General features: G+C 37.9%; 1 protein-coding gene across 9 annotated transcripts in view; it reads left to right on the forward strand.

Moving 5' to 3' along the window:
- The window catches only part of LOC131431442 (uncharacterized), a 400,265-nt gene that overhangs the window by 256,229 nt on the left and 126,358 nt on the right, over positions 1-17,678 (forward strand). For all 9 annotated transcript variants that reach the window (XM_058597155.1, XM_058597156.1, XM_058597160.1 and 6 more), the window contains one exon: positions 17,386-17,607. In XM_058597155.1, coding sequence (XP_058453138.1) covers positions 17,386-17,607 — 222 coding nt within the window. The remainder of the gene's footprint in view (positions 1-17,385; positions 17,608-17,678) is intronic.

Below are 17,678 nucleotides of genomic sequence, written 5' to 3' on the forward strand. Positions count from 1 at the left end.
ACACCAAGCTTTCTGTTAGCCAGATCGCAAAACTCATTATTGTACAAGGGAATAGGTTTTTTCAATTCGATGCCAAGAGAAATCAAACGCGCAACGACATTGGAGGAGTTCAAAAAGTTATATATTTCACACATAAAGTCCGCTTTGTAAGCAAATATTCAGTTAGTTAGTTCCAATTTTCTTAGATTTTTTATTTTTCTTTTTACGTATTACGAAGATTGTGTTTTCTTTTTCTTTTTGTTTATATGTATTATTGTGAGACGTATTAAGTTACTGTGTTCGGTATGATGATGATGGATTTTTAGTTTGTTTGGGAGTTAAAATTAATGAGCAGTCTACAAATGTTTGAGCCTCGCGCGCGAAGCTGGTAGTGACTATTTGGAAAGCGAACAGGACTGGCCGAAGAGCCTTAGCATTCAGATTCGATTTATCAGTTTTTGTTGACACATTAGTAAGACTAAATAAATAAATAAATAAAATTGAAAACGAAATAATAAATTGGTTGGAGGCGAATTCTTATTTTTTTATTCTTATTCTTGTTATTCTTCATCGCTTTGATAAACAAGCACTCAGGAATGTCGCTCATCACTACTCATCAAATACTCATATTATGAAAAATTGTGATAAATACGTATATACCGGAATTAGCCATCTTGGATATAAAAATGATTTCATACTTCAACTTTCCTGCAGTTACTCATAATCATTACCTAGAGTGCCTATAACCAGAGTGGCGACAGCTGTTCGTTAGGAATGACAGCTTCCAGTTCCTAACGAGCAAATGACCTATCAAATACTATGTAAGCTAATGACACTGCCAACATTACGAATGAAATGTCATCACACTGGTTATAGCCATTCTAATTAAATCCATTTCGAAAATATCGTATTATGATGGTTTGTAACGAAAATCGATGAACCCGAAGTTCAAGCATCGTTTTCCGTTTTTATGGCTGCTCGGCCATCCATGGAAGTTGACCATCAATGTCAATTTCCCTCTCTGAGCAGCCTAGATAGCCGTGTAGTGTCGGTAGCGGTTTCCCAACTGGCTAAGAATAACGCTACGGTCCACCTGTACCGGTGGTATAAGTCCACCAAACAGGTAAGCCGTGTGGCATCCGGCGGAATTATTTTTTACCAAGAATTGATCCACTGGTTTCCTGTTCCATGTCGTAAAAGGCCACAAAAATAGGAACTCCTAAGTCAAGGTGTATTTCCGTGCCGATGGCTGAATGGCTGCAGGAGGTTAAACAATGCAGTCGTGAACGGAATATCTTGGGATTTTCCCTTACTGTGTTAAGCGAAGCTCTGGCACAGTGGACGACTTCTTTCTTCGCAACTCGTGGGATTTTAATGATTAAAACATTTAAAAAAATCCTTACATGGTTCGCTATAGGCGATTATAAGCCAATATATTTGGTTTCTTGTAGTTGTTGTACGGTAAGTGCTGGAGGTGGAGTGTTTGTTACTTTAATTGATAATGGTTAGAGTAGCACAAATCAATCTCCAGCATAAACGTACAGCAACTATGAATCTATCCAGACTTCTGCAAGAAGGTAAAGCTTCTTTAGCTTTGGTTCAAGAACCATATTTCCAAAAGGGAAACTTCTACGTTGGAAAATTGTTAAACCCAGTCTTTGTTGCCTTTAACAAGACCGGAATGACTAATCCACGTGAAATGCCTCGAGCATGCATACTTGCAAATAGTGCTCTCGATGTCTCTCTCATATCGGAGCTCACAACTCGGGATATTTGTGCTGTCACAGTTGGTATGACTACTGATGGCATAGACAGGAAATATGTCTATTGTTCGGCATATTTGCCGCATAACCAACCTTCGCCAAGCGATGACTTCAAAAAGGTTGTATCATACTGCTGCAAAAGTGATTTACCGCTTGTAATCGGCAGTGACATAAATGCTCACCATATCATTTGGGGCAGCACAGATATAAATTCGAGAGGCTCTGATATGATGGAATTTGTGAGCAGTACAAACCTGCACATAGTCAATGCAGGAAACCGTCCAACTTTTGCGAGATCTGGCAGAGAGGAGGTTTTGGACGTAACTCTCTGCTCTGATAGAATTGCGCATGAGTTGGTGAATTGGCTCGTCTCCGATGAGCTCGAACCTTCGTTGTCTGATCATAAGTACATATTCTTTGATCATTCAAACGTTAAATTTGATATTATCACATATCGTAATCCCAAATCTACAAACTGGGACCTCTATGAAGAGGGCTTGGCGACTAGATTTTACGGGTACCAACCAACAATTGAAACCCCAATTGATTTGGAAAATGTTGTCGACGAGACAAACTCACTCATAGTTGCAGCATATGAAGAGGCTTGTCCACTTCGTATTGTGCGAGCTACTAGAGGAACTCCTTGGTGGAATGCTGAACTTGCTAGACTAAGGAAACTATGCAGAAGAGCTTGGAACCACCGTCGCAGAAATGGGTCGGAGGCATTCGTGTTGGCTCGAAGGGCTTACAAAAATGCTCTTCGATCGTCTGAGCGAAGTGGTTGGAAAAGCCTCTGCACAAATGTCTCTAGTCTCAACGAGGCTAGCAGATTAAATAAGTTACTTTCGAAGTCTAAGGAATTTAATGTCAGTTTCTTAAGAACTTCAGATGGTGAACACTTGTCTGATGAAGGTGATGTACTTCACTATCTTTTTAACACTCACTTTCCAGGATGTATGGATCCATCACCGACAGCTCTTCCCGAGACTTTTTCAGGTAGTTACGATTCTTGGGCCCTTGCTCGAAGCGTTGTGACGATTGAATCGGTCAAATGGGCAGTTGAGAGTTTTGCTCCGTACAAGTCTCCTGGAAAGGATGGAGTTTTCCCAGTGTTACTGCAGAAAGGGTATGAACATTTCAAACATGTTTTGAAGAAAATACTTACTTTTAGTCTTGCGACAGGATATATTCCAAGAGCCTGGCAGGAAATAATTGTCAAATTTATTCCCAAAGGCGGCCGCGGCACTTATGAGGAAGCGAAGAGTTTCAGGCCTATCAGTCTAAGCTCATTTCTTCTTAAAACAGTGGAACGCATAGTCGATCACTATATCAGAGATGTTAGTTTGGGCCCGCATCCGCTACATGGAATGCAACATGCTTACCAGCGTGGAAAGTCCACTACAACCCTGTTACATGATGTTGTGTACAACATTGAAAAAGCTTTCTCACAAAAGCAATCTTGCTTGGGAGTTTTCCTAGATATTGAAGGTGCCTTTGATAACGTGTCTTTCAATTCAATTCTGGAAGCAGCCCGTGGTCATGGCATATCTTCAAGTATCACAAATTGGATACACGCAATGCTTAGCAATCGACTTCTTTGTTCATCGCTTCGGCAAGCAGAGATTAGAAAGCTAAGTGTCTGTGGGTGTCCTCAAGGTGGTGTACTATCCCCACTTTTATGGAACCTTGTCGCTGATGGTTTGTTAAGGAAACTTAATAACCTTGGATTTCCGACTTATGGTTTTGCCGACGATTATCATATATTGATGACCGGTATAAGCATTAACACTCTCTTTGATTTAATGCAGCAAGCCCTGCGATCTGTTGAACAATGGTGTTGTCAGGTTGGATTATCTGTAAATCCGGGCAAAACATCAATGGTGCTTTTCACTCATCGTAGGATAATCACAGGAGCTCGTCCGTTGCAGTTCTTTGGTTCAGAGGTCACTGTGGTCGAACAAGTTAAATACGTCGGGGTTATTCTTGACTCAAAACTGAATTGGTCTGCTCACATTGACTTCAGAATTAAAAGAGCTTGCATGGCTTTCGGCCAATGTAGACGAGCTTTTGGAAAATCATGGGGACTCAAACCCAGATATATTAATTGGATCTACACAACTATTGTTAGACCAATTTTAGCATATGGATGTCTTGTATGGTGGCAGAAAGGAGAAGTCGCGACAGTTCAGTCAAAGCTAAATCATCTCCAAAGGATGGTCCTAATGGCGATGACAGGAGCATTCACGACAACTCCTACTGCTGCTCTAGAGGCGCTACTGTGCATTAAACCACTACATGTGTTCCTAAAACAAGAAGCATTATCTTGTGCATACCGTCTTAAGGTTACAGGGCTTTGGAACAGTAACCCATTAGATTATGCTACCAGCCACACTCGCTTGTGGTCTCAAATGGTTACGTGGGATGAGTATTTACTCGCTCCTAGTGACCTAACTCTCACATGCAGTTTTCCTTTCAAAACATTCAATGTGAGCTATCCTTTTCGTGAGGAATGGTTGTCTGGTTGTCTGGAACGACAACTTGATGAACACATAGTTTGTTATACGGACGGTTCTCTGTTGAATGGTCGTGCTGGTGCTGGTGTCTACTGTCGTGAAATGAGGCTGGAGCAGTCTCATTCACTTGGTAGATACTGTACTGTGTTTCAAGCAGAAATCTACGCGATTCTGTGTGGAGTACAATCGGCACTTCAGCAGAGGATCTGTGGTAAGCGAATTTATTTTTGTTCCGACAGTCAGGCAGCCTTAAAAGCACTCAGTTCGAATGACTCACGGTCGAATCTAGTGATCGCATGTCGAACTCAAATTGAAGACCTCAGCATTTCAAATGCTGTTTACTTCTTATGGGTACCCGGCCATTCTGGTATTACTGGAAATGAATGGGCTGATGAGTTGGCTAGAGCTGGTGCAACGAATGATTTCGTTGGTCCTGAACCAGCTTTACCACTTTCAACTAGTTGGATAAAGCACAAGATTCGTTCTTGGGCTGCATCCAAACATGCCAGCTACTGGCGCAGCTTGCAAACTTGCGCTCAGACAAAAGCATTTCTACCAGATTTAAATCTGAAAATGTCAAAGTGTCTACTGCATTTCTCCAAGCATCATTGCAGTATTCTGGTCAGAGCTCTGACTGGACATTGCAAACTCAATTATCACATGGCTACTATTCAACGTGCTGAGTATTATTCGTGTGATTTGTGTGAATGCGATTATGGTACTTCATATCATCTGATATGTAACTGTCCCGCATTGACGCAGCTACGTATCCGGGTTTTTGGTTCTCCATACATGGTTGAGTCTGTGTATGCGGAGCTAAAATTGAAGGATATTCTCTCGTTTCTTACCCAATGTGGTAAGGAGCTATAGTCAGAAGGGTTCATCGTTCTTCCTGGAGTGAATGAATCCCTTCTGTATTTACCTTAAATTGGGTTTAGCAGATTGTTTGGCATCTTTTAGGGGGTGCCGAATTTACTTCTGCTCGTACATACTGCGAATCGTTCTGCATTCTTCCGGGAGTGCAGAATGGTGTCGCTTTTGTAAGATCTTCAAATCCTCTCGGGAGTTGGAGGTTTTATTAACAGCGGACTGTTCGGGACCTCGTAGAGGTTCAGAATTTACTTCTGCTTCCACTAAATGTGATCCTCAGCAGATTGTTCGGCATCCCTTAGGGGTGCAGAATTTACTTCTGCTTTTATGTGTTTTTGTGTCGTCAATTTTTCCCATCCTCCTAGTCCAACCCTTACCATTTCCTTTCAATCCTTCCCTCTTATATATCGGGAAAATGATGCTAAAAACAAATTGATGGCAAGGCACAAATCTCCAAATATCAAGGGGAACGTGCCATTTGAGCCAATTTGTTCTGATTCCTGATTCCTGATACTGTGTTCGGTATGATGATGATGGATTTTTAGTTTGTTTGGGAGTTAAAATTAATGAGCAGTCTACAAATGTTTGAGCCTCGCGCGCGAAGCTGGTAGTGACTATTTGGAAAGCGAACAGGACTGGCCGAAGAGCCTTAGCATTCAGATTCGATTTATCAGTTTTTGTTGACACATTAGTAAGACTAAATAAATAAATAAATAAAATTGAAAACGAAATAATAAATTGGTTGGAGGCGAATTCTTATTTTTTTATTCTTATTCTTGTTATTCTTCATCGCTTTGATAAACAAGCACTCAGGAATGTCGCTCATCACTACTCATCAAATACTCATATTATGAAAAATTGTGATAAATACGTATATACCGGAATTAGCCATCTTGGATATAAAAATGATTTCATACTTCAACTTTCCTGCAGTTACTCATAATCATTACCTAGAGTGCCTATAACCAGAGTGGCGACAGCTGTTCGTTAGGAATGACAGCTTCCAGTTCCTAACGAGCAAATGACCTATCAAATACTATGTAAGCTAATGACACTGCCAACATTACGAATGAAATGTCATCACACTGGTTATAGCCATTCTAATTAAATCCATTTCGAAAATATCGTATTATGATGGTTTGTAACGAAAATCGATGAACCCGAAGTTCAAGCATCGTTTTCCGTCACCTACTCATTAAACCCGTTCCGAGAACACCCATATTGTGAAGATTTATAAAGAATATCGGTTTTCCGGAAGTCGCCATCTTGAATTTTGAAACGACTTCAGTCATCATTTTGCTTCAAATCTTTTTAGCTTTTCAGTCTACACAAGTCAAACTAATCTGCCAAATTTGGCTTATCTCTTCAAAAATTGCGAGCTCAAATGAGTAATAAGCACAAACAAATTATGTTTGCAGCAACTTAAGAGGCAATTTATAATTTTAAGAAAACAGGCACTGTTTCAAAACGCAAAACCCGTTTTATCTCTTGTTGTATATATTCAAAATAGAAAAAAAAGTTCATATACTTCGTTTTTCAACATAAAGTGAAAATTTTTATACAAATATTCGTCTAACAATAGTGGAGAAAACTGGTTTTGCGTTTTTCAGCAATGGCTGTTTTCATTAGAATGTAAGTAGAGCTTTTATCATGACCAAAATTGCTAATATTTTTAGTTTTAAACTAGGTACCGCTAGTTTGCTGCTAGGGAAAAAATACACATAAAGCATCTTGAGGGTAAGATTTTTGAATAAAGTAGAATGAGTAAAAAAATCAATTCCAGTGATTGATGATGATGATGATGGTCCCGCCTCATACCCCTACAAAGGTGTGAGCTGGACGATTTATCTAAATGATAATAAATATTGCATCACATATTTTAACCAGTTAACTAAATATAAAACGATCTGGTTAATCCAGCAGGTATAGATTCTCCTTCTAAAGTACAACTGAGAACAAGAAAACATTCAAATATTTCCGATTTACTATCCAGGGTCATTCAAGAAAATTTCCAACCCGGGAAGATCCTTGAACAAATCAGGAATCGAACCCGATATCTTTGTCAGTATCAGACAGTAATTCACCTGGCCCTTCCCGCCGGACCAGTTCATCGCTACACACATCAGCTACGATGGAGTAACGAGACTGCGGATGAGCAGAGCCAAGCCCAATTCCATCAACAACTTCCGATCCCTATTATTTCCGAAATATAATCAATAAATAATTCATCAAATCTTACAAAGTTAAGATTCGATCTCGACACGTAGAATGCTAAAGCTCTCAAAAATAAAAGAGAACATATCCAGTTTCAGTCATATTCAATTTCCAGATTGCCTCTACCTGCTTTGCGCGCGCGAGGCTCATACTTTTGTAGACAACTCATTTTTTTTTTTAACTAAACAAATTATTAAAAATCCATCATCATCATACAGAACATAACAACCTAATGCGTCTTACTTGAAAAAAAAAACAAAAATAAAATAAATACAATCTTCGTCATTTTACACAGTTTTCGAAAAAATCAAATTGCACTAATTCATTAAAGATCTAATTACAAAATAGATTTTATGTGTGAAATACACAATTTTTTGAACTCCCTCAATGTTGCAGCCCGCTTGATTCGTCCTGGCATCGAATTGAAAAAACTAATCCCTTTGTACAATAACGAGTTCTGGGATCTGGCTGACAAAAAGCTTGGTGTTCTCGCATCAGACGCATTTCTAGTATTGTACCTATGCAAGTCACTTCCTCTTTCAATCCGATCACACAAATATCGAGGCAGCATTCCATTTAAGATTTTGAAAATGAACACCATTGTTAAATAATATACTCTCTGTTTCACTGAAAGCCATTGTAATGCGTTCAATAGAATATTAGAGGAAGTATATCTATTACATTTCAAAATCAATCGCATGACCTTATTTTGCAATCGCTGGAGTCTCAATATTTGCGTGTTGTTAGCAAGGAACAGAATCGATGAGCAGAAGTCAATGTGAGGAGAGATTATTGATTTATACAGAAGAATTTTACTACTGGTCGTTAAATCATTTTTCAGACGGCATAATACACCGTACTTTTTGGCAACCTTTTTGATGATGTTGTTAACGTGAGATTTGAATGTTAGCTTTTCATCAATTATGACTCCAAGATACTTCAACTCTCTAACGCGATCAATAATCTCTCCATCAATTTCAATGTTGGCTTCACGTCCAGTGCTTAAAGCAGAAATAACCATATATTTAGTTTTCGCGACATTCAGTTTTAACTGCTTGAATTTCAACCACTGAGCCAGAGAATGTAAGTCCTCGTTCAAATGTGTAACCGCTTCATCCAAATCCTTAGCTGTAATGAACAGAACAGTATCGTCAGCAAACAAATTTATTTCACAAAACCGTAAAACTCGCTTCATATCATTTATGTACATAATGAATAAAATCGGACCTAAAACACTACCCTGTGGCACACCAAGTGAATTACCCTGGAAACTAGACACAACATCGTTGAAAACAGTTCTCTGAGTTCTATCAAATAAATAGCTTTCAAACCATTTATATGCTACTCCTTCGATACCAAAGCGTTGTAGTGTTTGTAACAGTATAGGTCTAGAAATTGTTTCGAAAGCGCGCTTGAGATTAGCTTAACACTTCTAAAAACGTGTATATGTTAACAAGAAAAATAAATTTCCCACCTCATCATATATCATACTTCTTTCATTTATTTGGTTCAAACGGAAGTAAACTAATTTTATATGTTTTTCAGAAGTAACACTATTTAAAGCGCTTTAAAAAACAGTTTCACTTAAATAAAATAGAATTCAATTTGTGTTGGAAAAAAAACAAACAATGTAATGAAATAGTTTTTTATTAAGATTATTAAAGACCTCTTAACTTTTGTCTTTCGGATCCTTGCTTATGATTTGAAACTACGGCATAATTCGAAGTGAACTGTTCGACATTGTGTATTTGTTCACGTATTAACATTTTTTAGTTGAGAAAAAAACCGCATAGATTCCAAAAGCAATTTATTTGTGTATCCGAAAATTTGTGCTGTATCGGCAAAGTGGGTGGGAAAATTCTTCTGAAACTTGTTCGGATCATCGGTGCCGAAAGTCGGATGTGAGAATGAACCACAAGATCCCGCGATTAGTCCACAAAAGCTGGACGGTTGATCTATGAAACCCAAAAACCCTTCAGCTGCTTCCGGTCGAACTGTTCGTCGCCGTCTTTTACCATAATGACATTGCAAAGTTGCTCGGAAGCGTCCAGTTACAACCTAGTCAATTTATGTCAAACCGCTTAAATTCGCAAAAAAATAACAAACTAATAAGTCGCTAAGGGGTGAAATTTTGCACATGAAAACAATATCGTACCGATGAGTGTCGCGCAAATAGACTCCACACCAAAAACATAAATGCAAGCGCACATCGGCAACGTGTTTTGTCATACTGAATCAGAGTCGGATGGATTTTTTGCTTCGATTAGTAACTGTTGATGCAAGCATTATACGCCAGAGACCAGAATGAGTGTTTGACAATGGACCGAAGCCAGTACGAGAGCTCCGATGTGTCATAGAGAAACTCAAAAATACTTACGTCAAGAGTCGGTTCTCGACAATTATCATATTATATCTTTCGTGAAATAGTATTACTGTGCATCAACGATGGGAAACGACCCCACATCAAACGACAAACTAATTCTGTATAAAATGTTCATTACGACCTAAGCTACTTTCGTCAATTGGCAATGTTTTGACCAATGTACCAAAGCATAAACAAAAATGTATGCGAAGACTTACGACAAAATAGTTTTCCACGAAAAAGCAGAACTAGTGTGATATTATGAAAGTGAGACATGCTGTGGAGTGGAGATATTTAATGGGATCGAGTTGCTATTAAGCTTGTTTAAAAATACGCTGATTAATTTGGAAAGAAACTGATTTGTTTCCAATCGTAGAAACCGTTATGAATTCTTCGTCAAACAAAAGCGAAAATTATCAAAACACACTGAAAACGAGACGACTGTCATTTTTTTCCACTTGACATGCAAAACTAGCTCTTACTAATGTTTTCGAGCAAAACTGGCATTCACACAAGTGCGAGTAACAAAACGACAACTGAACACTGTGACTTTGGCAAAACGACATAACTAACAGAAGCAAAACGACTTATGTGTCAAGTCAACCAGAAAAAAACGACCTATCATACTGGCTAATGTGATAATCAAATTACAAAACGACGTAAGTGTCGTTTTTGCCTAAAAGTTATCTTCGTAGTTGAAAATTGTGAATTAGTCACTATGCTACATTGCACACATACAAATTGGACTATTTAGTGAATAGATGAAGTTGTTTCAATTACTCATTTTTAAATAGGATTTAAAATTGTGCGATTATTTTTCAACATCGCTTTTCTCGGTTCAGCTGAAATGTTACATTCGTCGTTTTGAACATTTTATGCAGAATTGTTCTAAAAGACCGATACAAAAGAGTTGCCAAAATAAACGATTTAGAGGTGCAGTTGCGCCTCCGTCTTTCTTGTTCATCCGACATGGATCTATCTGACAATTATCTGTTCTCAAACCTTAATGATGTCTCTTCAATGAAAAGACTCTACTCCCGATTTTTTATAACTTTGTGATTAAGGTCCGTCATAAAGTATTTTCCAATCTTTACCGAAAATTACTTTCCGTCGAGATGTTAAGTACTGGTTAAATTTTTACATTTCGATAGTTATTTTACAACGAATAGTTAAAATTAACCGAAACTACGGTTCAATTCAAAATTTGACGAATGAAAAGCTATTTGCATTTATTTTTCTTTGAATATTTTTAACAGAAAACGTAAGGAGAACTTTTTGAAAAACACATATTAAACCTTTCAAAAATGTATCAAACTTAATAGACTAAAAAAATAGAAATTACATGGAAGTAATATTATTAAAAATAACAAACTAGCACTTTTTTCTAGGGTTTTTCATTGTCGGAAAAAAACTATCGAACTATCAAAAATAATCGTGCTCTCAAGCAGCATTTTTTTTACTACAAATTGAATCAACTGTCAGTAATATGTCTGATCAACTAATGCGAAGACAATTGGTATAATTGCCCCAAGCGCTCTATCAATTGAAAAACACCTCCTCTCACTTCTAGTTATCACGTTATCTGTTGATAGATGAGCTACGTTTAAATTAGGAATGAAACTAATCCACTCAGTGTCGTACCTCCAGTTTCTAGGACAAACAATACGTGAGTGTGCTGGGGTACGAAAGTTGTTATTGCAGACTCATCGACTGCGTCTGTACGATTTCGATTGAATGAAATTAAATTTCACTGCATTCCAAATAACCGAAAAGTAAGACGAAAATACCGTGGGATCACTCTTAAGATTGGAGAAAGAAGGCGAAAAAAGTAGTGTTTCTTTTTCTTTGCTTCAACGATTTTTGAGGAATAGATTTCTGAAGAATTTAAGTTAATTACTAGTAGAATGAATTTATTTATCTACGCTAAAGTGCGACTGGAGAGAATTAACTAAATCACGAACTAAACTTAATAAACGTTCAAAAGCGAAACGTGCACTGAAACCTGCTGACTGTTCGATGGAATAAATACTAGTGGAGCTTGGAAAGTAACGCAATCTCGAAAGTGCAGCAAAGCTCACACGAACAATTCTCAGAAACGAATATTAACCTAGATTGTAAAAAAGCTTCCATGCACGATGGAAAGAGTACGATGGTAGTTTATCGCATAAAAATTCAAAATAGAAACGAAAACAAATCAATTATTGGGTGAAAATACATCGAATTGTCTTCTTAGCTGTGTTCAATTTCATTCCAGGATATTTAAAATGGTAGAACAGTTGCAGTGATTGGGGAAGGTTTGCAAATACAAGTTTCTTCTCCTAAAAAAAAACATTTGCTTTGCTCGCTATCCTAAATTATCATCTAGCAATTCCTAATTTGTCTTTCGGTGTATGTTGATAAAAAGTTTATCTTCACTCAACTAGTAACAGTAAACAATGCACAACAAGACGCGTTCACGGAAACGTGCTTCGAAGTAATTACAACCTCTTTTGGAAACCAAAACTACTATAAATTCGAGCACCAACAGGTAAAAGTCATTGTGAAACCTTTTTCTGTCATTTTCGTTTTTCAAAGCTTTGGTTGAATGCCGACACTGCGTACTAAGGGATTTTCACTGAAAACCGCAAATGACTGAAAGCGCAAATGAAAGAAAGAACATAATTTTGAAGCTACTGTACCGCTTATGTCATTGACATTGGGCATGGATTCCGTTCTCATAGTTTGCAATCGAAGCTGAGAGTGACATTACTTTCTCGTCATTTTCGTCTATTTTGAGTCAATGAAAATTACTTTTATTAGCTCTGCTGTGAAGTCTTTTTTGACATCATTTATTTCATTTAGGGGTTAAGCTAAATTTTGTGCTAGTGCACATAACCGTTTTTAACATGTTTTTCGTAACGTGTTCTGCAAATAGCAGAAATTTTACATCTGCTTAGCAGTTCAAATTGAACTGCCGAGTTTCGAATTAAGCAGTTCAATATGAACTACCCGCACTGATGAGCCAAAGACGAAACGTAAAAAATGTTATCATTCATTTATCTAAACCAGAACTAAAATTCTGGATCAAGACTGAATGCGGAACTGGATTCGAAATCCGGGACAGGCTCAGAATTCAGTATAAGAATTCAAGTTCGGAATCCAGATCAAGGAATCAAGTCATAAATTCATTTCTAGAATTATGGAACTGAACTCATTTTCACAATTCAAATTCCGAGTTTTGTTCTAGAACCGAATTTGAAATTTGACTTCCGAACCTTAATATTGAAACTGAATACTGTTCCAAATCTAGCTGCAGAATCCATGTTCCGAATATAGTTCCAGCATGCAAGTTCTGAATTTCGAAACTCTGAATTTAGGAATTAAATTTTGAAACTGAATTCACACATTATTTTCTAGTTCAGAAGTCAGTTCTTGTTCAGACTCCGAGTTCAGATCTAGCATTCAGTTCCAGAATCCAGATCTGAAATTTATATCTCTTGTTTTATTCATGAATTCTGAAGTTGAAATCCTAAATCAGAATTCTGAATTCAAATCCCAAATATAAATTAAGAAACTAAAATTAGTGTTGCTCTGTGTTTCACTTAGCGCCATTGTTGTTGGATTTATTTGATGCGGCCCCACTAAAATTAGTTCCAAAATCTAGTGAAGAACCCATTTTCAGAGTACAGAATTGGGATTCAGTTCCAGAGTCATAGTTTCTAATTCTGAACCTGTAATCTGGAAATAAATTATGAAACTGTAATCTGCCAGAATCTAGGTTCAAGTTTTTTTTTCAGTTTTAAAATTCAGTTCTAGAATTTAATCCAAAATTCAGGTTGAATGTTCGCCACGACGAAATAAATACAAAATGTTATTCGAATGATGCTTTGTGTTATGAAAAACATTTGAATATATACTGTTGAACGATAGTTCCAAAAAAAGTCGCTAAACAATCCCCCCCTCTCCTCTCCTCTTCCTCCCATGAAACAAAGGCACTGATATGCAAAGGTTCCAGGTTAAAATTTCAAATATCTTCAGATAGGGTTGCAGATGTCTGTAAATCCGGCCTGGGCATTTGAAAAATCTGTAAATTTTGACAAAAGTCTGTGAAAAACTCGATTTTCAAAAGTCTTCTATAAAAAAGTCTACAGCACTATAAAAGGTATCTGGCATCTCTACTGATTAGTGCCTGATTACCTCAAAACCGTCATCGCGGGTAAGAGAAAGAAATTTCTTACGGTCGCGACGACAGAAACAAAGACAATACAGTGCAGTGAACAATAGAGTGTACGAAATGGGCAAATACGATTTAACAAAGCCTGAAACTTGGCCTACAAGGCCAAATTCAATTTGTATTGATTTCAAGCGCTGCAAAGTTAGACCTGCAGCAACCGAAATTGAAATCTTACTTAAGGAACGAATGCATTTAAACGTTAATGATGTAAGTGAGATTCAATTCAACAAGACGTCGAACTGTGTGTACATTATGTTTAAACATGAAAAAGATGCAATTGCATTTGCTTCGGTTAATCACGGGGTGCACAGTATTGATCATGACAATGTTAAATATAAAATCCCTGTGTACATGGTGGACAATGCCATAGAAGTACGCGTGCATGACCTTCCCCCGCAGACCAGCGAGGGGTATGTTCGGGAATGTATGTCGCAGTACGGTGAAGTTCTTTCCATCGAAAAGGAAGTATGGCGGAATTTTTTCCCGGGTATCCGGAATGGCGTGCGAGTGGTACGTATGCAACTACGTAAAGCAATTCCATCTTACATCATTTGTGGTCAAGACGGGATACATCCGTGTAAAACGTTGATTACGTATGAAAATCAATTGGTTACATGTCAGTTTTGTGAACAACCTGCACACTACGGCAAACCTTGCACTGAAACTGCGAAAACAAACAAAACAAACAAAAACAAGGTCAACCACCCAACAATGGAAACTAGTGAATGCAGTGCTCCTGTTTCAAAAGCACCTTCATCATCTAACCAATTATCAACTGCAATCAATGTACAAAGCGCATCTACAGCAACTGCAAATGAACCCAAGACTGCGATCAACAATGAAAACAAGGAAACGGAAACCACTCACAATTCCAACGATGTAGCAATGGATGATATGAGCAACGGACAAAATGACCTCCAATCTTCGCTAGAAGGAAATGGAAGCTCCTCTCCCCCTAGAAGAAGGGTGACAACGAGATCCAACAATAAAAAAATTATATTATGTAACAAAAACATGGGTAAATCGGCCACGTAAAGCTATACCCAAATTGGCCTGAATAAAAAATTGTTATAAATAAAAAAAAAAAGAAAGGCAAGCAAGGGCGATGAGTTTTTCTCATTGTTTCCTAATGTTTAGGAAAACTTTATTTTTGAGTTATTTCTGGTAATCTAAAAAAAATGAAAAAAATTAGGAATATTCTAGAAATTCTGATTTTTTTTTCAAAATATTTCAAAATGTCTTTCATGTGAAAAAAATGTCCAAAATTTTCTGTCTTGATTCAGCTAGTAATGATTCAGCGAAACAGTTCGTTTGAACGCATTAGTGAACATGTTGCCAACAGACGGCTATATTTCATAAGGAAGAACCAGAGAGAGAAACATGAATCAGAACTAATGAATTGACAAATATTTAGGTTTCAATATACGGTTTAAAGTTTTTATTTATGAACTTCCCTACATCATTGCTTGGTAAATCGACGCAGGTGTGCGGGCGTGTGTAAATAACATAAAAAGTTACATTCTTTTATAATTATTAATTACATCAATACTCAAGCCTTGAGCTCAAGTTGTAGATGAAAACACATGGTATTTAGTTCTAAGGGCATGTGATATATGATTTGAGAACTAAATACCATGCGTCTCCATCGGATGATGATAATTTGATAGATACGCATGGTTTTCCGAATGATTTATTTATTTTAAATCTGTTATTATACCCGTCCACATTTTTTAAAAAATTTGAAAAAATTACAGCGTAACGTACTCATAACTGATTTATTTTCGATGTAAAATCTAGAGTGGTAACAAAGTAAGTAAGTGGTACTACGCTGCTTTTTTTTCATGTAAATTGAAGTAATTTCTAAAGCTTTTTTTGAAGATTTGTGAAGTTATGGAGTTTTTAAAAACACTAGGAATCTTTCGAGCACGTGACAACTCACTCGAATGTAGGCTGAATCAAATTTTAATGAGGTCTACGCCAAATTTTGATCCATTCAGGCCTACAGCAATATATAATTCCTGCCATAATAATAATTCATTCGGTTCCCTGGGTAAAACATTGCAATGGGAACCAGTTATAATTTAACCTCATACTTTTCCACATCGGCAGACCATTTGCCCTTTCCTGAAACACTCGTTTCATTCCGAATACTTCATTCTACATTGGTTAGAGCTATTTTCACATTCACCGTAGTCTGTCGGTTTGCATGTGAAAGGTTACCTCTAATCCGTTTGTATCATTTTGCTCAAATTAATTCGGTTCCGAGCAGCTGTTCGCGAAAGACCTTCATTTTGTCGCCACCTTTACCTGCACCGGAGTGGGGGAAATGCAGACGAACGAATTTTGCTTCTCAAAGCGAAGGTGTGACGATGTGTCTGTGATCCGTACGGTGACAGGGGAAAATTTTTCATTCATTTTTCGATTCGTTCCATTTTGGTGAAAACAAACTAGGAGAATCTGCACTGAAGGATACTTTACCAGCAGTGCAGGACACATTTTTGGTGAGAAGGTTCGCTTGTGGAATAAGTGCAACCATTTGCTCATGCTGACGAGTGTTGCTTGTCTGACATAGATAGGAAAGTTTAAGCGATTATATTTCACCACATATTTTAGCTCGAATGTGTGTTTATAAACGGTGTTGATTCGGAATATCATACACTTGGATGCGAGCCTTTAATGGAACTATTCCATCAGCAAAGCAAATATTTATCATCGAAAGATCGAAAATAGTGGCGTACAGTTTCACTTCATCCCCAGAGTTTTAGTTGAATCGAGATGAACTTTATTGACCGATTGCAAGGTGGAACAATTTCCAATTGTTGTATGCAGACGCGTGATCCGCAGCATCAGCTCACTGCGCATTGCACAGTGAATACACAAAGGGTAGTTTGTTCCACGTGCATTCATTGGAAATCAAACACGAGTAGATATCGAATTATTTTCTCCATTGCGTCAATTTGCACCCCATAATCATCAAACATCACCCGACCTCAGGTGCGATGTGATTCCGTTCAACATGCAAAACCGAACGAGCGAGCATTTTCACGGCAAGGCTTGTCAAGTTGTTTGCACGATGTTTGCTTTACACGATTTGTGTTTATCACACTGGTAAAACTGGGAGCTAAACCCCCTCACCCTTCGCCACAGGCAAGCGTTGCACTGTGGGGGGTGGGGAAGAAAGGGCGGATAATTCGCGGTTGCGTGGTGAGTTCGGTGGTATTATTCGATGCCGGGATAAACATTAGTTACGCTTGAAAATCGCAAAACGAGAGTATTGACATTGTTGTTGAAAGCGCGATGAAAATTAATGAAGAATGATGTATTGAGGAGAATGTTTCCAATGTAAATATTCCCAGTATTATTTATGCTCGCGTGAAGTCCGCTTTGCACAGCTATCTACTTTATAGATCCATCATTTACACTCGAAACTGTTGAGGGAGCATCTTTCAATAGCGATTGCTTATTTTGCAGATACATCCAACCGGGACCAATTACCAAATCTATCCTGCAGCAGTACGATGATGAGCTTGACAATCCGTATTTTCGGCGAAAACCAACATCATTTTTGGCGGGAAGCGGCGGTGGCAGCGGTTCAATGGTTACCGGAAGCAGTGCCACCCTACCGACGGGAGATACAAGGCGTAGCACCTGGATGCCTATGGACGACGATGCAGTTCGGATAGAGGGCCCGAGGTAAGAGCTATAGAAATGCCAAACCTGTGTTATCTAAACAAAAAGGTGTTTTTGGAATATCTAGTTACTAA

Source organism: Malaya genurostris, chromosome 2, assembly GCF_030247185.1.
Source record: "Malaya genurostris strain Urasoe2022 chromosome 2, Malgen_1.1, whole genome shotgun sequence".
NCBI classification, from domain to species: Eukaryota; Metazoa; Arthropoda; class Insecta; order Diptera; family Culicidae; genus Malaya; species Malaya genurostris.